The sequence below is a fragment of the Struthio camelus genome, chromosome 2 (assembly GCF_040807025.1).
Source record: "Struthio camelus isolate bStrCam1 chromosome 2, bStrCam1.hap1, whole genome shotgun sequence".
NCBI classification, from domain to species: Eukaryota; Metazoa; Chordata; class Aves; order Struthioniformes; family Struthionidae; genus Struthio; species Struthio camelus.
The window spans coordinates 96,238,012-96,262,199 of record NC_090943.1 but is presented as its reverse complement, the minus strand read 5'-3'; the positions used below and the strand labels follow the sequence as shown (position 1 = coordinate 96,262,199).

The window sequence follows — 24,188 nt, the reverse complement described above, 5'->3', positions numbered from 1 at the left end:
CAAGGAATTCATACAGGAGATGTCAAATTTCTTGGACAAAGTGAGAAAGATGATTAGAGGCCGTACTTCTTAGAAGGCTCTACAATTTTAATCGATCTGAGGTCTAGTTATTTTGAAGCACATGATGACTCTCACAAGAGCATCCTGTTACTGGAGGAGGAGATTCCTCTGAAGGTGCTTAAGAGGGAAAACCACTGGGCAGCAGCTCAGTCATCTCTTCACTCCCAATTGAGATGATTTTATGCCGACAGTTGATTTAGAAAACTTCTGAGTTTGACTGTAAGTAAATGTTCCAGCATTTCACTGAGGAGAAGGCTGACACCTGAACTTTACAATGTTCATGGTACTGAGAAGGCATCTCCGTTCCCAGTCTAGCTTCAGAAAGGATTTGGACTATATCAGGCCCAAGGCAGCAGTAGGGTGTGCTGCTATCCATGAGGAGGAAAGCTGCAGGTCCCACCACTGTATTGACTTACAACCACAGCTTTATTGCGCAGGGCTTGGGAGGCCCCCTTTGAGCAAAAGACTGCAGCAAACAGAAACCGTAGCGTCTCTGTGCCATTGCTTCTCCCTTCTCCTCCCCTCCGTCAGTCTGTAGAGGTCAGTGTATGAGAATCTCGGTAAACGGCCAGTTACCAATCTTATGTGCGATGAGCTCATTGGAAACTGCTGATTCCTCAAGGCTGAATTTACTGCTTTGCTATGTCAAGCCAACATGGTACATGTGTTGGGCAGATTCTCAGCTGCTGTAACTTGTCAGAGCTCTGTGAAAGTCAGTTGGGCTTGAGCAATTCATACCATGAGGATCTCATTTATATAATGAATATGAAAAGAATATTTTATATACAGTCATTTTTCATAAAAGAGGACTGGGATGACCACGACCCTCATACTTAGGGATTATGTAGCTATGGAATTAATTCAGATAGATAGTTAAAAGCTAATGGTCAGTTTCTATGATTTTTACACTTTCATGTATTTCCCATTTTCTGTGCATATTTATTCACTCACTCACAGAGCTCTTTTTGTTTGGTTGTGTTGATATAAGTTTGATGTGAGAATTAAGCTACTTTTGGTTGAAGGACAAATTGCAATTCTTCTGTCGGTTCTCCTTCTGAGAGGAAAGGCATATTGTTTTCTGTTACCGGGATGAAGAATTATTTTCTGTTATCTCATATGTGTGGTTCCACTTTTTACTTTAGGAGTTATAGACTATATGCCAGTTTGATCCTAATTTACCTTATCTTTACATTACTTGCTCACTCTACTCTCTTTATAATAGCTACCTCTTCCTAATATTTTCAGTCTTAGTTTTGTTTGAAGTCCTTAACCTGGCTCTTGTTACTTAGGTTGATCCAAATGAATTCACAAAAGTCTCTGCACAAGAGGCACTTTAAAACAGGATGTAAGAAGCGTTGTCTCAGCTGAGACTAGAGAAGATCCATCTCACCCGGTATCCTGGCTCCAAACGTGATGAAAAGTGGATGACTACATAAGAGTACTACAAAATGACAACCTTTCAGTGATAGCTACTTGCCTTACTTTCCCAGCTTCCAGTAATATGACTTCCTAAGTCAGAGGCAGAGTCTTTGTATTTAATAGCTCCTGATGGATGATTTTGTCCAAGAGCTTTTTTTTAACCTATGTAAAATTTTGGGAAACACAACATTGTGTGTCAAGGAAATTCAAGTTACCTATGTGCTATATGAGAAAATGCTTCCATGCTTATATTTTCACTGTGTCTTTTATGATACAAAAAACTTCCATTCTCTATTTCGCCTATCTTTGCTGGTCGTGATTTTAGAGAGCTCTCTTCTTTATCTTTGCTCTTCCAAGCTGAGAAATCCTGATTCTAGTTGTTTTTAGTCCTGGAAAATTGTTACTGTTCAGTGTCTCTGTTTCTTAGAAAACTACTCACATGTAATTTTCAGTGATCTCTTCTATTTATCCTGTATGAAGAAGGATTCCAATGTGGGATCCTCCTCAAGTTTCCCCAGGGCAAACAGGGAAGCAAAGAGTTCATGTAGCTTTACTGCCATGGCCTTCTCTCTTCCATGTGCTCCCTTTATACTTCAGCAACCTACTGACCCTGCTGACTCTCAGACAGGCATCCTGCTTCCTATGAAAAAGGACTTACTTTAAGAAGTTTTTAATGGCCTGCAACGTTTCTTCAGCCATATGATGTGCTTATGTTTTATTTTCTGTTTCACTTTCAAATTACTGAAGGATGTAATCTTTTTAAATAAACCTCTTTACCCTTTATTTAACAGCTTTTGCTAAAACTTTTACTCTGAGACTTCATGCTGCTGGGAACTACCTTCTTCTTGGGGCTGTCACTTTTGATTTTTTTTTTCAAGTTACCTCTTACCTTTTCTTAAACTTGATCACTAGTGGATTTCTTGTTTGCTCATGTGTGGATAAAAGTCTAATTTCATTACAGTTACTATTAGCATAGCTGTTTGATAAGAAGGACTGAAATGACGGGTCAGATGTCTTTCCTGACCGGCTGAAAAGAGTATGAGTGTGGATGTCTTTCTGCATAATTATTTTTCATTTCATTTAAAATGATGTGATTGTCTACAATATATCAAGTTATTCTGGGCAAAGTTAAAACATGGAAGGTGCTACTCTTTCTCCTAATTTGTCACCTTTATTTTTCAGTGTAGATTGTTACAATTCACAATATTTGTCTTTTCTAAGATAAAGATGAGGGTGTTGACTTTCTTCCAAACAGCCAGCAGCTAACAAGTGTCAGTAACTTAGCCTGCAGGGTAGAGACGAGTGCATCACCTGGCGATACCCCATCGGTCATTGCATTGCACGCTGCCTGGGTCGCCGTTTGCCACTACGCAGGCTACCAGCCACCTGCTGCAATATTTTGGAGCTGAAACTTAAAATTGCCATTGTTCCAGGGAAGATGGAATTTACAGTTTCCCTTCAACAAAATTCTTTGGGACAAGGACCCTCTGTAGCTCCTTTGTGAAACTATAGTACACATTAGCAATAACCTAGCAGTAAAACGGTAATTGGGAGGGCTGTTATATGAGGCATGCTAATTGCAGTAAGCCAAATCCAGGGAACTAACTTTTAACAGTGCTACCGAATTGCATGTCATTTTAAAACGTATTTTCCAGTTCTTTGCGCTTGGTTAATGGGCTTACCTGCTGAAATGTACTCTGAAAGGCTCTAGTAGTTCAGCAAGCAAGAAAACTCCAGCTAAAAAGTCTCCACTTGCAGCTGTACCTGTGGTGATGAGAGCTAACCTGGAGAAGAGGAAAAGGCAGTGAATTATTATATGCCTCTGGAGAAATTTAGAGCTGAAAAAATATTTTCTTCTGAACTGACATACTGGGGAAGTCAGGGAAAACATATTCAAAAGTGTACTTGCATTTGTGGTATCATTAGCACAGTTGCTGGGCTGAGCCCTGCTAACAAAAGGGCCCAGTCTATTTTATTACCAGCTTTTATGTCAAGCTGTTCCAACAGTAGTGAATAGGCAAAACATAGGAACTATCCCTGTTTTCCTTGAAATATGCCCTACGCTATTAGATGCAAATAAGCGGCTACAAAGGAGCCATTATAGCGTTCTCCGAGTTGCCTAAGACAACTTTAATAGATGGAAGAGCCCAATTCTGTTTCAGCACAGCAGAAGGTTATACTATCGCCCTATGAAACATACTGGAAAGGTCACAAACATTATCCACCATGGAGCATTTAATTACAATAATGCACAAATGAAAGAAATTCTTATTTTAAAAGAATTCTCTATCTTCCCCATGTTCCTTTTTAGTGAGCGAGGTTTTATTTCTAGACAAGCAAAGACGTGAAACCTCGCCTCATCCGATCGGTTTGCTTGTCCTGCCCCTTAACGATTTTAAGCAATCCTTGAAACCGTCAAGGGATCAAAAAAAATTGTTGCAGAATCAATATATTTTTTTTCCTACTAAGACTTTAGTGCTGAACTCTCCTGGAATACATGCAGAAATAACTCCCTGCCAAGGTGTGGGATCCAGTTCGCCTGAAACCATTCAGGCTTCAGCTTACCTACTGCCTATTGTCTCTTAGAGACGCCAGTGTTCCTCAGCAGCCCCAGGCCATCCCTCATTTTTCTCTAAGGGCTGGACCTGAGCTGCTGTTTGCTGATCCTTTCTGGCCCACCTTAGGGGATGTGGCCAAAAGGCGAGTGACTGAGAGCCCAATCTTTTGAGGTATGGAGCGTCTTTCTTTGACTCCCAGTGGCACCAGGCTAAAATGCACCTAAACTTTGCTTTACTGTCTTCTTTAGGACTTCCAGGGCAGTTCTCCAGCAGCGTAGTCCAGAGTACCTGCAATATTTCATAGTCAGTAAGTATCTTAAGTTATACTTAATATTCTAAAACAGCTTTATTGCAACATCATAGTGATAGCATCCAAACCCAGATCTTTATAAAGTGCTGTATTGTTTGCCAGGCGGTTGTTAACATGCATGATTTAAATGATGACGCAAGCAAAACTTCTGCTCTGAAATGGATAAATTAAAGATACCAAAATATTATGTTTCCTCTTGCCAATGAGAACAGCTGGCAAAATGGGTTTACTGAACAAAACTTTAGCCAGCAGACATAGGTTATCATTTTCACAGGCTTTCCCTCTGAAATACAAGATTAACAAAACATGCTATTTTTTTATTTCAGAATTGGAGGGTTTGTGTCTTTCATCTGGTGAAATTTAGCGTAAAAGTGAAAATAATATCAAAGTTACAGGCACCAGAGGGAGGCTGTTAATGTGGGAACAAAGGGCATTTGGCCAGTTAAAATAATAAAAGACTATACAACTTTCCCAGTGATGGCAGAAGCCCAATTAGTACTTTCCAAGTAGAGCCACAATATTCCTTTTCAGATTATGCGGTTTGGCATGATTCAGGATGAGTAAACTTACTTTCCTACAAGGGAAAAACATAATTAACAGAAAAAACAAGGTCATGCAGTATTATGCTTTAAGTAAGCAATAATACACCACAGGGTGTACCTTAAACAGTCAATATTCATACACCTTGAACAGGCTGAGGCAGAGGTAAAGCAATGGCTCAGCATAAAAAAAGATACATATATTATCTTAATAAATCTATGTGCAAGAGTAAAATGCAAATGCTTATTTTATTTCCTTACTAGATGGTTTTAAGGGAATGTTTGTTCAATGTTCATGTATATAGTACTTAAACATATAACCTAAACAGTACCTTTTCTGTTAACAATATATGGATTTAAGTAATAAATGTTTTTGCTATTTTCCTTTTGTTTGAGCACCTGGGATTTTTTGGGCTGCTACTAAAGGTAGAATGGTTTGGAAGATTCCTTTTTCTTAGTTAAAACAATTAAATTTGTTAAAGAGACTTTCAACCTGGACACTCACAGAGAAAGCCTCTAAGAGCCTATTCTTGTTTATCCTAATCCACTTTCCACTACTCTAGAAGAGATACAAAACCTGCAAAGACTCAACAAAGCTGGAAATAAACTCGCAAGACGGGAAAAAAGAAGCAGCAGCTTCCAATTTGGAGGTGAACTTAGGAGTGATTTGTAAGGATAGGTTTTTTCTTCTGTCTTGTTTTTGATAGTGGTTTTGAAATAAAATCAAATGCAGTGGGCCAGTGTGTTCAGCTGAAGCTCAGATAGAAGGGAAAACACGTAATGCAAGAGAAAGCATGGTGACCCCGGGTAAGTATATACTATGGTAGCAAAATGGAAACAGTCCTGCTGAGACATCTGGTTATTGCTCTGCTAATGACACCGTTCATGAGAAAGCAGAGCGATATGCCAGAAGGAAGATGAAAAAAGAAGAAAAAGAAAAACTTCAAAAACCATGGAACCACTCCCATCACCCGAAGCTTAGACCACACACCTGAAAGGGAGTAACTCACATCCAGCTCCAGCGCAGAATACGTACACCCTTATCTCCCTTTCAACTCCACCATTTTGCAACTCTCTTATAGAAAGTGTACTTAAGGGAGGAATTGCTTGTTCATTTCCTGAGTTTTTCTAGTAATTACAGTAACCTCTGGTGTTCGAAACGGTCATGAGCTGCAGCATCTCCTCGTAGCTCCGGCGTTACTGCTATTTCTCTCTCGGCTGGTGCAATGTTTCCTTTGCTTCCTAGTTGCAGCTGGGATGATCCCAAACTGCCCCGTGAACCAGCCGCCCCCACCACAGCTGTGCGTGTGGAGACGAGGAGAAGCGCGGGCAGTGGATCTGGGAGCATATCTGTGACCTGCCATGTCATTTCAGTAGTCACATATGTGTACTGTGCACAATATTCGCCCTGCCCTATCTTTAGTTAATCCGCAAGTCAATAGCTAATTGCGTACAACACTCCACTGTCATCTGCGCAGGCTAATATATGCCCTGAAACCCCTGATTTTAAGCAGTTACTCAAAAGACAAGAAAATCTTCCCAAATCATAAAATTGCTGTAAATATTAAACAACCAATTGGGAATAGGAACAAATTGCCAATAGCCCCGTATGGTAAGCGCTATCATTTTAAGCCACTTCCATCTCTTACCGAACGGACGAAGGAGCAGCAGGTGGTGCTGGCGCAGGGGCAGCAGGGGCCAAAGGCTGCAGTGAAGGCGACGCAAGAGCCTCCATGCCCAGGCACAACCATCCATCCCTGCAGCAGCTGCTCTTGTCCTTGAGTTGCCACGGCTCCCTTTGTAATGAGAAACTGACTCCTTAGACTTTGACTCCTTAGACTTAGACTCCTTAGACTTAGATAGTCCTTAGAGTATCCTTCTAAATTGTTGTTGTACATACAGTGCAACCTGGATTTTTTTCTCTTCCATGCTTCATCATATGTTCAGCCATCACCCCTTTACCGAAAAAATTTAATCCTCTTCACTTCTTAAAACAGGTTAATCTCCCTGATTTTAGGGAATGGAGATATTTACTGAGGTGCTCTAAAGGACTTATGTAACTTGAGTGTGTAAAGAATGGAAATAATAGTATCAAAATGTGGAGAAGACCAAAGACTTTGTCTATTCCCATACTAACAAATCTTCTTTGATGCAACGATAGATCTAGTTCACCTTGAGTCAGAGCTTCAAGAAATCTAGTGGAAAAAAATACAACACAATAAACTGAGAGAAAATATCTGAAAAATATCTCTCTCTGTTTTCCCTAGAAAATATTTTCTGGATACTTGTTCATATAGATGCTAAACTGATTTTTATTTTAGATTAACTTGTTAAGAAGGAGGGAAGATTCTCGTAGATACATAAATTTTCTTACCTTGGAAAATTTTTATTGGTTTTAATTTTAAAATGGCACCAGAATGTACTGTGTGAGAGGAAAAAAAATATATTAAGAGAATAATGCAAAAATTTCCTGTATAAATAGCTGTTGAAGGTGACTCTCTGCTCTTCACCGAAGCTCCTCAAGCTATTTTAAAAAGTTTAACAACTGTTTTCTATATAGAAACTGTATTAATAACAAAATCATGCTATTTGAAAACATCTTGTGAAACAACTTTGTTCAAACAAGAATACCATATTTAAAATTTACCTTGAAAACCTACTGTCCTTACAGGCAGCAATTGTATTTCTCTTCTATATATGTTCTTGCAATGCTTTCGTCAGCCCCTTGGTTCCGTGTACCTTCCAGCAGTATATTAAGCAACATGACTGATATCTGATATCATGGGTAGTTTAATGCCTTCTTAATTAGCCTTGCACCTCTATGAGATTGAATTTAGTAGTACAGCATTACCATCAACTGTATGTTTTAATTTCTGTGACACGTTTCTCTTTGCAAATCCCTTTCCTTGAGCAACACAGTAAGTCTATCATTGTCCAAAGAGGAGAAAGTAATGACAAAGCTTTGTCCCAGTTTGACAGATACTGCTACTAACTACAACCAGCAAAACAGAAAGAAGGGAAAGAATTGCTTTAAAATCAGTCTTGTCAACTCAGAATGATCAGCTGGTTTCACCTTGCTGCAGTGAAAGCCTGCAGGTTTCCTATGTCTGAACTTGTCTCAAATATTTCTCAGAAGATAATGAATTATGGTCAAGGAAAATAATCTCTTCTGGCAGGAATATCAACGCATTTACCTTTCTAAGCCAGTATTTGCATGTGTTACATTTATTCGAGTCAGAGATCTCAGGATTATTTGTAAAATCAAGGCCTTCAAAACTCAGCTTAAAAAAAAAAATGTCAAGGCTTCTTCCTCCTTGGATGAAAGTCATTATATTAACATTGAAAAATGTCCAGCGCTTACCTGCTTAGTGTTCTAGCTGTTAGACCACAGCTATCAAATCCAAAGGGATTCTCTAAACAGAATATAACAAATTAAAACATTATTAATAATGCACCAAAAAAGTTAATGTGTTCATCTTAACCATGTCAGCATCAAAGAAGGTATTACTGCAGCAGTCCAGGAGGGCACACTAAGTAAAACTACCTTTTAATAACTTAATAAATCTTGAATATAAGCAGATTGCCATCACAGTTAAAATTGACAAATAGATATATTTTTCAAGAATTCTATAAAGCTGCAGACCTTAACAGATGACTCTTTTGAATAAATTTTCTAATCCCAGCACTCATCTTTATACAAAATAAGTAACTACGATCCAAAAAAACCCAAATAAATTCTATCATGTGAGTTTTAAAAGATTAATCTTTCTCCCTCAAAAATATCCCTGAAAAACCTTGTTCATCTTTCTAACAAATCGTGAAGCTCTTGCTAGTAAGTTTAACAATACAGAAGTCTTCTGCTCTCTATAAATATGTAACTAAAAGCATTTTATAATTTCCTGACATCCATGACAAAATCAGGAAATTTAAACACTGACTTTTTTCTTAAGGATTTAAAGTTTCCAAATTTCTAGTTAACTTGCAATTCAAAACGGTTAAGATGCTTCTGAAAGTCAATGTCTTTTGAAACTTCATAGATATGTATTCCTCATTTTAAACTGTACTGCCCTTAAAATGGAATCTTCACAACCAGGTAGTCTCAAAAGTTTTTTTTTTATTATGAACAACTCTAGAAATATTGATGTAATATTCCTAACTACTTTGAAAGAGTTATGTAAAGAAGATATCCAATGCTACTTTAAAAATACATATTTGCTAAAAGTCTTAAGCCTTTCATTGTTATGTCAGCTTTAAAAATAAGTAAAAACAACTAAAAAGACAGATCTGCAGCGGAAGGATTTCTGGGAGATTACTTGTGAACAATACTGCCATTACACAGCAGTCTAATACAGAGATTCCCCAAATTAATTTACTTTAGGTGTCACCGTCATTCTCTTTTTCCTTCAAGCAGCAGAAGCAGTAGCTGCCAGCTATGTGCCAACCTTCAGATATACACTGGAAAAAACATTCAGCTGCTTGGGCAGCAAATGCAATCCTGAAGCCATTTCCACAGCTTCTCTGGGGAAGAGGTGGTGCTGGGCTGCACATTTCCCCATACTCTTTTCATGCTGCTTTGGAAGATTTTGTTGGGGAGTTTGGGAGCTCCTACTCGAATGCAACCAGGAAAAGTTTTCCTCAAGCAATCTGAAATACCATGTACAAGCAGCCATGAGCACACAACCCAAAAAGAGAAGTTCCTAAGGTCCTGTGCAAACCATACCACACTTAAACCATTATGTTCCATCATGTTACACTAAAGCATTTCTGAAATTTTCCTGTTCCTTAATAAATTGTGCTAAGTGCTTTTAATGTGCTAAGTATTTCCCTTTGTCTCCCAATACTATTCTTTTTTTTTATTTTTCTATTATCTTTGGCATCACTTTATCCAAAACACGTGTTACCCTTGGAAAAGGCACATTAAAAACACACTATTAAGCTATCTCCCAAACATGTCATGTTGGCAGTGGAGAGGCATCATGCACTCAGGAACTAATCAAAACCTGCTATAAACTAGGAGCTTATCAGTTACAAACAACAGAGGAGAGGGATCTAGGTATGCGTATTAGCTGACTGTGGAAGTATTAAGTTGCCACACGACGATGAAAAAACCCTGCAATCCAAGGATGAACCAGTTAAGGTCTTTCTAACAGAGAACAGGAAACTACCTGTGTGCTGTTGTTTAAGGCACGTGAGAAAGCTCATGCAGGTTTTTCCGTCATGTTTGTGGAAGATGAAGCAGGTAAAGAAAAGAGCTGCTGAGATTATCAGAGAGAAGTCATTTTAAGTGCAAGGCTGCAAAATTTTTACTTGTTTAGTCTAGCAGAAACACAAGCTGATACAGGAAATAATTATTCTCTAAAAACACAATAGGGTGGTAAACAGTAGGCAGGGAAAAGAGCTATTTACTCTAACGGACAATGTTGGCACAAGAACAAATGGGTATAATTTGGCCATGAAGAAATTTTAGGCTGGAAAGGAGAAGTTTTCTGGTCATAAAGGTAGTGAAGTTCTAGAGCAATTTTCTCATACAAATAGCAAGGACAAAAAACCAACAACTTAAGCTATTTAATAATGATGATTGTTAAGTTCTTGGAAAATGCTACAGGCATAGTTGCCTGTAAAAGAAAAGAATTGCATTTTGATGATCCAAGAGATACTTCCTAGCATTATATTTCGCTATTTTCTGAAAGCAGAGGTAAAAAAATGAAATTAAATCATATTTATGCATACAGCATTAGAAATATTGCTCAGGCAAATGCCATCCATATGTAAATGATCTCTATAATTAAGTTTGTGCTTTGCAACAAGAAAACAATTTAACTTGATAAATAGGTATCAGATTGTTCTTCAGTGGTTAGAAGCTAATTCCTTTTACTGGAAAGTTGCAATTTATCACATGCTAATTTCCTTACTTCTTTACAGTGTATCTTTCTACTGTTTTTATTTTGCCTCATCTTCATTCACTCTCTTAAGTTCTAGAAAACTATTTCATCAGCATATGTGGATAGCAATGGGAGAGAGCTGGAAAATAAGGTTTATTTATCTGGCCAAATTTGGCTACTCAGTTCTTCAGATGAGAATTTGCTATTAGTCTAAAATAGTATTAGGGAAAAGAAACAAAACTGATGATCACTGTGGAAAGATGGAATCTGGATATCAGAAAGAAAGAAGCAAACATAAAACAATATTTGAGTTAGAAAAATAAATTTAAATTCAGGAAGAGTGTCCAAAAAAAATAGGGAAAAATGTTGAGAAACTATTTCCACAAACATAGAAAGAATTTACTGACATTGCAGTTATGGGTTTAGCCCAGAGACCTAACATCAAAGCAGTGCTTAAGGTTTTCTTGTGCAGCCTCTGATGCCTGTAATAGTCTCACTGTTAGTAGCTAATAAATATGGCTCACCCAGCACTGTAGTGGCCCTTGAAATTCAAAACTGTGCTGTATCACTATGCGATTTGAAGAATTTCAGTTATTTAAAAACTAGAAGAAACTGCATTGAATAATCGTTAACAAAAACTGTATTATCAACTGCAGTATGCACAACTATTAGCTTATAGTTGATACTTGCTCAACGAATATTATGAAAATATGTCAAAATGTGCTGTGATATTATGTCAAAATGCCCATTGGAAAGTGTACCTGAGCAGATACTGGAGGAGTTTGGCTGCACCATTTAGAGGAAAAGTGCATGTACAAACTCCTGACCCTGCTAAGTGAGGAGCAGCACAACTATGTGGGCTGGCTATAGCAGGCCTCACTCCATAGTTTTTCACTCCATGAACAATAGTAATAGTCCTAATGGTCACAGAACCAAATTAGAGAAATATAGGTAAAGAAGCAACAAAAAATATGCATGCATGTATGCACAATCATTTTTAATGAAAATTTGATTAATGATACGAGTTCTTTCGAAAATTTTTCTATAAAGGTTTATTTTAGCATATCTATTTGTTGAAATGTCCTGCTTCTTTGCCAAAGATTTGAGTGTGTATCTTTTCTCCACCAATCAAGGGCAAAAGTATATATTTGGAAAAGAATGGGCTTTACTGAGAACTATAGAGTAGTTTTTGGTACGAGCTATCTGAAATAAAGCAGTAATAGGTATTTCCATATTTTCATTTTTACTGTTGACCAAAGCCAAACTATGCAAAGTGCAAAGATGCAATAAAAATAGTGCAAAATAACTCAAAGGATGAAACTTACTTTTCTATTCACTTTAATTCAGCTTTGTATGAAAGTGCTTTTTCTCCTCTCTGCTTTTAACCCCTTCTTACCCATAGTTACTAGCTACAGTCAGTAGCTTAGTCGATAGCTTTTGCAACCAACAGGTAACTGCAACTACAGGCCTGAAGGCCTCCATATGCTTTAAAGAATAAAATGAGTTCACATGATTGATACAGCAGCTTCAAATTCTTTGTGTCTAAGGTGTCACTCAGATACTAGCCATGACCCATCTGTAGAGACAGGGTAAAACAGTAAGTGTATGATATTATTTAGAAACTTAGTGACAGGCACTTCTAAAATGCCTAGATGGATGTCTATGGCCCATGAAATGTACATGGCTAATTGTGCAACAAATACCATATTCCTTCATCTAACTTTAGTTTCAGCTCACTCACGTAAATAGTCTTCTAACATGGACATGGCAATACTGACTGAACACCGGGTTAGGAAGGAATGTAAATGAGCTCATGATGGAGTTCATAATCACATCTTTAAAGAAATCCTTTGATGATTGCAGTTAGAGCAACTTAAAAAAACAAGTACATATAATAGGAATAGCCACGAATTCTCCTGGTATAAATTGTATGTTTGTCTGAACCAATAGGTTTCTCTGGTTCTGATATTTTAGGATATGCTAATTGATTTTCTAAAGTTCCTGTCTGAAGATCTGTCCTCTGAAGAGCCATCTCTGTTAAAATGTGCAGTGTTCTTTCTGCAGGTGATGAAAATGAGAGACTTACTGTGACTTCTTTAAACTAACATCTATAAACATCTCTGTCTAGATGATAGATTATTACATAAGCATTAAAGATCTGTTTGCATTATACTGAAGCAGCAACTAGTAAATATACAGAATTTTTGCTACCTCATTTGCGGGAGTCGCTTCAACCTGGGCCTGAGAAGCACTTAAATTTTTATAGCCCATGCAAGAACGTTAAAAACTACCACTGGCAGATGGGAGTCTGTTCATGATTTTTATTCAAATTAAATTACATTCTAATAGATATACATTTAGTAGAATGCTTAAAGGATGATTTTTTTTTAAGTCCTTAGTTTTTACAGCACCTAATAAGAGTTTGGCTGGAACCCACAATTCTTCTTCTGGGAGGGTGGGGGATTCACACTATTTTTTTAAAACTTTTTCTTAGCTTTATTTTTTTCAAATGCAATTGTCAATTCATCACTTTAAGTACATCTGCATTTTTTTTAAATAAAATTAAATGAAATTTTTTTAAAAAATGGGTTGCATATATGATGTGAATCTTTCTGCTTATAGTTCATGGCTTTATTTTATCTGTGTTTTCTTAAAATGATCTCTGAATGTCTCAAAATGGCACTTTGCTCTCTCAAATGATTCATGACTGTTCTTCAACCAGAAAAAAATCAACTCCAAACTGCAGATCTTTTGTTTTCTCTTCATACAATGCCTTTCAAAATGACAGCCCATTTCTTGGTAGATATTGTGACTAAAGAAATAATAATGGGAATATTTTTCAAACTATTGTTATGAATACACAGAAATTGAAGAAGAAACTCAAATACCCACTTACTTAAAAATTAGATAAACTACCTATTCAGAGGTATGCACCTGCCTAGAGTCCCTGGGTCACTGCTCTAGTGGAAGATGAAAGGCCCTCTCCAGAACCAAGACAGGAGGAAGGATGGAAATTTTCCTATACTAAATTATGCTAACATTAAAACGCTTTATAAACAGGAATTACTATTGTGACTGGGCATCCAGGCTTTCGCACCTTTATGATACCCCTGACAACTATATTCTACTTTTTGCCTCTGTCATCACCACAGTACCACTGAAACTAAAAACTCTTTGGAATAGTCAATTTTATAACTTATGTGTATCGGATACTGATCAAAATTCCCCTAGATTATATGGATTCCCCAAACACAGAATTAGCGTGTTCTTACTGCCCTAAAGAAAACATACACGTAAAGTCACTCTTTTCCCATTTATATGAAGGTGCATACATACAGATCTGTATGTGATATAGGCAGAGGAAGTATATGTGGGTAACTGACTGTTTTAAAGTTTCTTAACACTTCTCATTTGTAGGACTCAGTTTTCTGCTGCTTACAATCCTGCCAGACTTTATCCATTCAGCTGGAGTTTTCCATGCAGGCATTGGCATGAGGCTGATTTTTTCCTGTTTGTTTCTATTATTGCTGTTGCTGTTGTTGTCATTGTTATTCCATTGTTTCTAAGCCCTTGGCCTTTCCTATGGTAAAAAATAAGTGAAACGTTCATATGCCTATGCTTCTTGGAGTACTTAATAGACCTGGAGAAGGAGGAGGGAGGCCTTCTGCTTGAGAGACATGCCGTGAAAGCATATGTCATTAAAAAGTCTGTTTTAAGTGATTTGCCTAGCATCACGTTCTGAGGTAGAGGAACATATACACTCCAACCCCTAAGCATAATGAAGCAAACATAGAGTGCTACCCAAAAAGCTGAAACGGTAAGCAATTCTTAACCAGACCAGGCCTTTCAGCTTGCCAAAGACAGAGACCATCCCTCACACAGAGAAAAATGGCAAGTTTAATACAGACAAGATTTTTTAAGAAAATAACTCCTGTTCAGAAAAGGAGTTACAATAATCCATGCTGACTCTATGAATCATACAGGCTATGCAATATCACACAAAGAAAAGGTAAGAATAACAATTTGGCCTGCCAATTTAAATGGAACGTAGTTGTTTATGCGCACATGAAATTTATGGCCAGCTTACACATATTAAAGGTGTAGTGGTATATGTAGCTACATTTACACGCCAAAAAAATGCCTGTAAGCTGGTTTTGAAGAGTAATGCTGCAACTGTGTACATGTTTGTGAGTAAACATTATTCTAAAGTATTGGGTTATGGAAACTGTTTTTCCCCAGCCCCATTTGGATTGACAAGCTAAATTTTCTGAGTGAATCAGAGTTTCAATGCATGACACTCATTCTAGGCATAAATATGACTGGTTTATAGAAGATCTGCTTGAGAAAATATAGCAACTAAAAATATTCCCAATCCTGTTCAGTTCATTAATAAATATCCTTTTTTCAAGTACTATTTGAGTATAGAAGTCAGAAGTATGTAGTAAGTCGGTCGCATCCTAGCCTCGAGCTCTCTCTGTCTCCCTTCCTCCACCCTGACTTGGCCAGCCATGGGATGCCCGTTGCGCACGGAGGATGCAGGCATACATCCATCCTGGCTCCCAGCCATCTCCCAGGCTGAATCATGCTTATTTTTGCCACTTACTACTTGCAGGTCAGAGGAGCAGCCAGTTCTTCACTATTGTTCCCCTGGAGGCACAGTTTTTGAATGAACGCAGGAGGCAAAAGAAACAGAAATGGGTAAGTACAAGAAAAGGTTTCTCTAGAAAAGGTTTTACTCAGTGTAACTGAATGTAGTTTAACTGCATTCACTGCAGCAAAATTTCTGTAAAATGCTGAAAACAAGTGAACAGTACAATCACAGTCCTACAGGCATTCAAATTGTTTTTTTTCCTTTTAACAGCATTACCCAATTTTGCATTTTTCCACAAATGCTAAATGTATTCACTGTGTGTATTTTGGCTATGCATGTCTAGCTACAGATGTATTCAAATGAAAAGGGAGATGAATTTCTGTAAACATGCTTTTGAATACAGCTCCCAACCAATTTTTGAGACAAGACCTGTGGCAAAAATAAGATTAGGCATGGTTAGAAAACAAAGGCAAGTTTTCAGGCACTGATGAGGCCATATCTTGAAGTACTGCTCATTCTTAACTTAGTCTTCATTGATAGGCATGCTAACATAATTAGGAGTTCAACCTGAGTCAAAGCTCATTCAGGACACATTCAAGACTTCATAATATGGCTTTTATAATTTGCATTACATGCTGAAGCAATAAATCAGATTTGTTCATCTGCTAAAGAAAATATGTCAAATTAAAACATTCTATTAGTAGTATTTTATCTGCACTCCAAAAAAAATTAAACAATACTATGGCTACATTTATACATGTCTTCACATTTAATGTCTACATTGCTTTTTTGTATTACTGCAAATCTTAATTCCTGTCAGCTGGGAGTTAAAATTAATCCCTGCATTTTCTGTGAAAGTCAGATGGATTTCTATTTGTAATAATATTGCAGGTTCATGAAGAACTGTACTTTTAACCATTTTAATAATTGTACTAAATTGTATTTATGTTCAATCAGGTATATATATATTAAGCCAATGGTATGCGCATAAACTGAAGTTAATAGGGTAAAGCTAAGCTATTTAGATCAACCTTTTAAATATCTTTTGCCTTATGAAGAAATAAGGTGATTCACTTGTTGCTTGCAAAATAGTATTTAGTTGTACGTGATTAATTTGCTGATTGCTGAAACATCTGGAAGTTTTGAGATAGTGGAACAGATGATCTAGACTCATTAAAACATGAGCAATTACTGTAGGCCATTCTATTAGTGAATTAAACTGAAACTATTGACATAACTGACAAATGGTTAATATAAGTTAGTATTAAAATAAAACGTGCTATTTCTTCCTGGAGGAGTAATTTATCCATTCCCTGTCATATATATATCGTATACATTGATTCAACACAAGGGCTGATGACATGAAGAATTTAGAGAAAGCTTTGGTGGTCCAGGAACACACTGACCCTCCAGGACTTGTTAATTTATAGCCTACATTTAAAATTGATGCCATGAAACTTCTCAGTAATCATTTCTTCTCCTATGAATACAGCTACTGCAATTTGAGTATTTTTGTAAGTAATGTAAGCAGATGCATTGCTTGTATTTTTGTAAAGAATATGAATAATTCAAATACAGTGTCTGAAAAACATCATTGCACTTTTGAAAAACTAATATGAAGCTTTGCTAGTAGTAATATATGATTCTCTCCTTGGTCTGCTAAAATATCACTCACCTTTCTAATTTTTTTAAAGTTTTGAGTCTATTATGAGTGAAGCATATTGTGCTGCCATTGCCATACTGATATATTTAAGGTAGTGTTGAAATAATATCTGACCGGGATTTTTCTTCTCTCTTGGACAGCGGTCTACAAAAATCTAACAGTGAATAACTTGATTTGAGGAACTGAGTAATTCTTGATTGTTCACAACTGAACACACCGAGCAGCGTTTGGCTTCTATCACTTCACAACCCCCACAGAAGGAGGAATTCAGGTAAAAAAAAGGTTTTATTTCTTCTAATGTTACGTAGTCTAAAGACAATAAAAGTGCAGCCTCTCCATGGGAACTGGGGAGCCCCTTACCTTCACTGCAGCTTCCATTTTTGAATTCATTTTGCCCTCTCTGTTGGTCAGAAAAAAAATTAATTTTCAGTACTTTCGGTTACATCACAGTTATGCAGATAAAAGCCACAGAGCAGGTGTACATTTATAATCCAAAAACAAACTGGAATGATACTGTGAAATGCAATGCAAACACTTCTAAAACCAAAGGTGTCTTTTAAAGTATCTGTATGATATAAACTGAAATGAGAAACTTATTTACTTCTGTCACATCCTATGGCTATCATATGGCATCAAAAAAGGGGTAAGCTGTTTAGGTATTTTAATTGTACTTACGAACTCATTTCAATTTTTTTTTTTCTATTTAACTGCAAATGTTCTTCATTGAACTGGTTGGTTTGAGAATGCTGCTGTTGTGGGTTTAAGTTACATTAGCCTTGCTTTGGTCCTAACATTTTTTTTCTGGGAATAAAGGAATGAGTTTCATATCCACCAAAGCACAGAGGAATCTAGAGATGCTGTATACATACTTATCAATAATGCATTTTTCTACAGCCTTAACAGATCATATTCCCATAGGCAGTTGCAATTAATTCAAAGCAACTGTAAAGTTACACACACACACAACCCTCTGTTCTCAGGGCTGTTGTCAAAATAGGTATGACCATTACGGATCAGAACTTGTGTACTTTATAGTAGCTAATAAGAATGCAGAACTGACAAGCTAGAGAGCACATTTAATTACTATCAGCAACGCCACAGTCAGGAAGTTCCCTTTAATTTGCTAATAAGCCTATCTTGAGTTACTGGTTTAAGCTTATGTTTAGCTCAGATCATGTGTCCTGGTGAACAGAAAGCATCTTTTATTTAACATTATGAAGACCATACTGATTCTTAAAGAAGAACAGGAACAACTTTCACAAAAGGCCTGTAATGCAAGCAAAGGAATCAATACATTCTCTCTGTTGATGTCACAGGGAGTTTTGCCATTAACATCAATGGTAGTAGAACAGGCGCCAATGCATTTTTCATATGTGCAACTGAATCAAGATCAATGTCTAAATGTAGCTGAGGGCTTAGTTCTACCCGAACATATATTGGGACTTTTACTCAAGTGAATAATTTCATTTAATTGGGAACTCATGCAAAGAAGCATTTTGGCCCCTGTTTTGCCATTGCAGATTCATTTATGTACAAGTATAATTCAACAAAAGCATAAGTACAAAAGCAAATACTAATGCATCTTGGAGTATAATGTAGATGAACCATCATTGCTAAAATTGGTGGCTTTATGTTAAAAGCTTAATATTGTACAGGCTGCCATTTATTTCAGCCCAGGCAATCATGCAGCTTAAATTCTTCAGCTGTAGCTATACACCTGATTAGCTACAACCGTATTAGGAAATACATTGGTGGTACAGCTGACTATATTTTGATGTGCTTTATGAAAAAGTACTGGTAATATTCACTTCATGAGCCTGTGTTTGAAAATGTTTTAATGCTTTTTCACTATTCTCATGAGCAATATATCCTGCTGGCACGGTGCAGTCCTGCCATCTTTGAAACTCACACCAACCCAAAATGCAGAGCTTACTTCCCAAAGTTTTCAGACTTTTTCAGAGTACTTTATAATAGAGCGAGTCTCACAGATCACCTCAGCTCCTGAGGTCACGCTCATAACATCCTCTGGCAACTACTGTAGTGACTTACATGGAGAAACAATATTAGGCTGGACCAACGCTGCATGTTTTGAAGCATGAGGCCAGTATGGAGCAGTGGAAGAAAGCCAGTGACACATTAAGAATTCAGTAATTCAAATGCAAAGTAAATTGGAAGACTCCAGAGTGAGTCACAGGAGTATTTGATTCAGGCCCTAAAACGCCAATGTGAAGGGCATTTAGGCTCTGGATTAGCACTGCTTTGCAGTTTATAATGTGGCATGCCATGACCATCCACTCTCTCTCTACAGGCTATCACTGCAGACAAGACTGGTTAAAAGAAACTGAATGCAAACACTCTATAGTGTCAAAATGGTTAACAGACCACGATTTCAGAGCAATATATCATACTGGAAGATGATGGTAGTAGTAATAATAATGTAAATGCTAACAGATATTGCATTTTTCAAAACACTCAAATTGCTGTTTGCATGATCCTTGCAGTATAATAGTTGTATCAGTATCTATTGTATTTATGCATACAGAAACATAAAATAGTCATCTTAAAACAATCAAACCAAAACACTCATCCTCAAAGAAGTTTGGCTTGAATCATTTGGGTTTTTTTACCACTGTACTGTAGTGTAGGTTTTGCACTTTCACACCAATTTCAGTCTTTGCTCTGTATAAAGATTTTTATTTGTTAACCTTTGAATACCATGTGAAAATAAAGTGCATAAAATAAATTTAGCACTGATAAATTTAATTCCAGGTAGTGCAGTACCTTGAGAGTATGTTCTCTAAGAAAAACAGTTTGCTAAATCACAACTACAAATATTTTAAAATGCAAGATTTTTGTGTAACCATATTTTGTGCCCCTTTCAAATTCCTTTGTTATCAGAGCTGAAGCTGTAAAACCTTCTGCTTCTTCCACCTTTAGTATGACAACAGTCTCCACTCATATGCAGGAAATTTAGAAATACAGTAAATCATGTTTTAGGAAGGCAAATGACCGAAAATCCAAAGGTTTCAAGACATGTTAGGCTCTTATTTAATAATGTTGGAGAGTCAAAGCTGAGTACAAAACCAATCTTTAATTCTGTTTGCGCAGCAATTCTACAAGTGTATTTTGAATAAAGCAAGCCATTTTTCAAATATACTTTCTTATCCCGTTTTAACATGAACAAATACTAAAACACCCAATTAAATGTTATGAGATCAAACTGTATTATATAACAACATGATATAAACAGGCATTTTCCCCAAAAGAAAGAAAGCAGTCATTTAAATAAGAAGAAATACTACTTACCTTCCTTCCTTAGAAAACATTCTCTGAAGGCAGAGTAGATCTGGTTATAACATGAAAAACAAAACTCAAGTGTACAACTCAGACACATACAGGCAGCAGATACAGTTGTCTCCACGAAGAATGCCTATTTCTAGCCTTCTACACATATTTCTTACTTCTCCCCATCGTGATTATGACAGAAGGACTCAAACTATGCTTAGAATGCTGTTCTGTAGCCTAGCTATCGGCACCAACATATGTCATAAATGCTACTCACTGTTCCAGAAGTCCTGCATTGTCCTATAGAGAATTTACACCTCCAAAGCAGAGATTTGTTACAACTGAGCAGATTGTGGCAAAGCACTGTGCCTGGCTTGTCAGAAAAAGTTGTTACTTTCAATGATCAGCACATATTCACAAAGCATAATATCTTTACATTTGCATATGCATATGTACATATATACACACACTTACATAGAGAGTCATACCCTGTCTCTCACAATCACATACTAATTGCTGAAGAGGGCAAAAATCTTGTCAGTGTCACACACCATCGTTTTCCTTGACCGTGGCTTTTGCGTACCTTTGTCGTATAGCACAACCAAGACCAGTGGTGCTAGAAAGCATTTCTAACTCCAACACGAGTAATCATTCACATAAGGCACAGAACTCGTATTGGCTTCCTCTGTGCGAGCGCTGCTACTGCTGTAGCAGTGCAGATTTCTCTATGCTGTTACTCATTTGCTGCAGTCTTTGTGCACGAGTATACGTTATAAACAAATTAGTGCCATAATGACATCCAATACCCAGGAACTAGAGAAAATCATGGAGAATCAATCACATCCTACAGCAGGCACATAGATTTTCTGATTGTAAAAATGCGTAACAGGAGATAGATTTTCCTGTGCTGTCAAAGTTAAAGGTACCGAAAGGAAGCGCATACTAAGGCATTTTTGTTCCACTGTAATATTGATCCAATGCCAGACGTTGTGAAACACAATGGGCACACAGTCAGCCTTGGTAAATTAGGTAAATTAGAGATCATTTGATGGTATTCTATTGTTGCTATTGTAATCACAGTAATTTTCACTGGTAATGGTGCTTCGTGATGAAGAGCGGTTCTCACAGGATAATTGTGAAAGGTATCGAAAGATTCAGGGTGTAGCATCTGGTTTTAAAAGCTCTTCAGATTCAGATTGGCATTTTACTTTATCTTGAAAATTTATTACAGATTCAGATCATGCCGGTTTAAATGGAAAGGTGAAAGCAGGGTAATTTCAATCTATGAATTATTCAGATTCAGACTGGTGAAATTGCCATCCATGAACTGATTCTCTGACAGTCTCTTTGCAGAACCTCCATTACGCTTGTCATTTTTATTTCTTTATCTACAATCTCTTTCTCAGTTACTGAGCTTGTCCCTTAGGGCTGTGCTTCACAAACCAAGTATTTCAAATTGGCAATAACCTAAATGTGTTGCTGTCTCAAATCGCAGTCTCCACAGGCTGTCTTTTCCAAATCATTAAAAACCACATCCACAACGGTGTCTCTTAGGCTCTTCGAAAAGATGAATAAAAAAAAAAACGGAAAAGAAAAGAGAAGAGGGCGTCATCTCGAAGAAGAGCTATGTTCCTGTAAGAGTCCAGAAAATGAAGTGATGCTTTGTGCTTGTTCCTTTGTTGTCAGCGTAACCCATCCTAGTTGCATAGCATCACGCAGAAAGAAACAACTGTTAAAGCAGGCTGACTTTGTGCCCTGATTTCCAGCAAGAGCAGATAAGGACTGCATTATAGACAGGCTAATCCACACAGATATACATTCAGAGACCAAGCACAATTCATAGCTTCTTACAGGCAAGAAAAAAAGAAGTAGTAGTAGTAGTAGCTGTTGTAGTAGTTGTAGTAATTGTAGTATTAGAAGAAGGAGAAGCGACGGGATAACTGAAAGTGTTTCATTCTCACAGGCTCCAACTGATAGAGATTGCAATCCCAGAGACTCTCCACTTGATGGCTGGTTGTGTCATCGCTAGTCGACTGCTGCCCTGTATCCAGAAGGACTGGGACTGATTTAGGTCAGAGAGTCTGGTTTCTTGTTTGAGCTTTGCTCTGACTGATGTAGGAAATTGCGGCAATCTGTATTACCGATATGTATGACCCTGGGACGCTGACCCAGCTTCAGCAGTGGAGCGCCTGCAAAGGCCCCAGTCAAACACACAGTGACAGGTACCATCTCCTTTGTGCTAGTCCTGCAGGTTTATCATCGTGGCGTAAAAAAAACTCTTAGTACACAAAGTGGGAGACCAGCCGATCTTCCTCTGAGGCAATTTGGGTACAGAGCTCCGAGCAGTCCCTGCTCAGCTGAAAACGCTGCCAGGCTGAAGCCAACACATCCAGGCTGTGTGTCTGTTCCTACGCTAACTCCAGCAAAATTTCCCTCGTATTAAAAAGACGAGAATAAAAAATCTATGCTGCTTTGTGCCTGGTTCTTTGCGTCTGCTTTGCCGCACTGCGACTAGAAAACTGCAGCACTAAGAGCTCTGGCAGTTGCGATAATGTAGAAAGCAGCAGCTCTGTGACACAGCAGTCAGCTGACTTGCAGTGTTATCATTCAATGTCCTCTACAGAATAAGGCCAGTTTCTAAGGTAGCACCAGCAGGATGACCTTGCATACAAAAATTCGGCTAGAAAGAGTAGCGTTACTCATACACACCTGGAAGTGATTTTGGGGTGGTATGTACCATTTACATCATTTTCATTAGGAGCACGCAGGTCTGCAGTGGTGTCTTTTCCCTTCCTCCTTTCCTTCTTCTTTACAAAACAGAACTTGTCATTTAGTGGGCTGATTTCCTTCTATCATGCAATAATCAATGTCATAATGTGCAGCTAATGACAAAAGTTACTATTAATGATAGTAGTTAGGTAGATGAGTTAGAAAGTATTGGTTTTAAGCCACATTTCTACAAGAAAACTTTGAGTTTTTTGGTTAAGAAAACCCCTCACGTCTATGGACTTGCTCCAGGAGAGAGACAATATGCAGGTGAGCACCTTTGCAGGGCAGTCTCAACTGGCAAGAACACATTTCTGAGTTCTCGTCTTGGCATCTAACAACCTGGACTGATTTTCCTAGCACTCAATGGCTCCCAGCTAAATTCCCTGGGAACATTTGGTTGCTCACACCTCTGAAAAATCAGGCTGCTTACTGAGGAGGAAAACTTTTAAGTTACAGCTGGCAAATATGGGAACTGATTGCAGTTCAGAGTCGGGAGGAGTCCAGTGCATCACTGCCACTTTGAGATTCCCTTGTGGCACTTCACGCATGCTCTGGAAAAACTTCACCGCGTGCCTACATACTTGAAATATACCTAAGGCTAGTGCAGTTTCATCAGGAATTGCTATAAATCAACTTACCAATCAGTTACTGAAAGGATTTATATTACGTTGTATTGCGTTATCCTTAGCCTAGGACAGATCAGCTCTCGCTGATCTCAGTGGAAGTGCCGTGCTTGCTCAGGCCAGAGCTAAACTGCTGCTCACAATTACTGCAGTAGACTGTGCATTTCAGTGAGACACTTTGCAACTTCCTTATAAAGTACTAAATGCACACAAAGTGTTAGCCTGAAATTTAGCAACACTCAAGCAAGCAAGCAATCATTTTGCACTGGGCTAATATTCCTTGTAACAACCATAATCACATGAAATTGCATCAGCCTTAAAGTGGACATAATATAGAGTTCTGTCATAATTTAGCAATTTGCACTAAAACCCAAACAAACTGTAATAAAACCATGAAAATGGTAAAAACTGCATTGTATCTTTAAGCGGCAGTTCTGTTAGGCAGTACAAAGAGTAGAGCACCCATGCAGGGTCTGCATGCCCACTGCT

At 37.7% G+C, this 24,188-nt stretch overlaps 1 protein-coding gene across 3 annotated transcripts in view; it reads left to right on the top strand.

Annotated features, from left to right (window-relative positions):
- CDKAL1 (CDK5 regulatory subunit associated protein 1 like 1) overlaps positions 1-24,188 on the top strand; it is a 563,996-nt gene that overhangs the window by 523,731 nt on the left and 16,077 nt on the right. For all 3 annotated transcript variants that reach the window (XM_068931681.1, XM_068931679.1, XM_068931680.1), the window contains exons 17-19: positions 4,286-4,344; positions 15,381-15,466; positions 17,163-17,293. In XM_068931681.1, coding sequence (XP_068787782.1) covers positions 4,286-4,344; positions 15,381-15,466; positions 17,163-17,180 — 163 coding nt within the window. In that variant the 3' untranslated portion in view covers positions 17,181-17,293. The remainder of the gene's footprint in view (positions 1-4,285; positions 4,345-15,380; positions 15,467-17,162; positions 17,294-24,188) is intronic.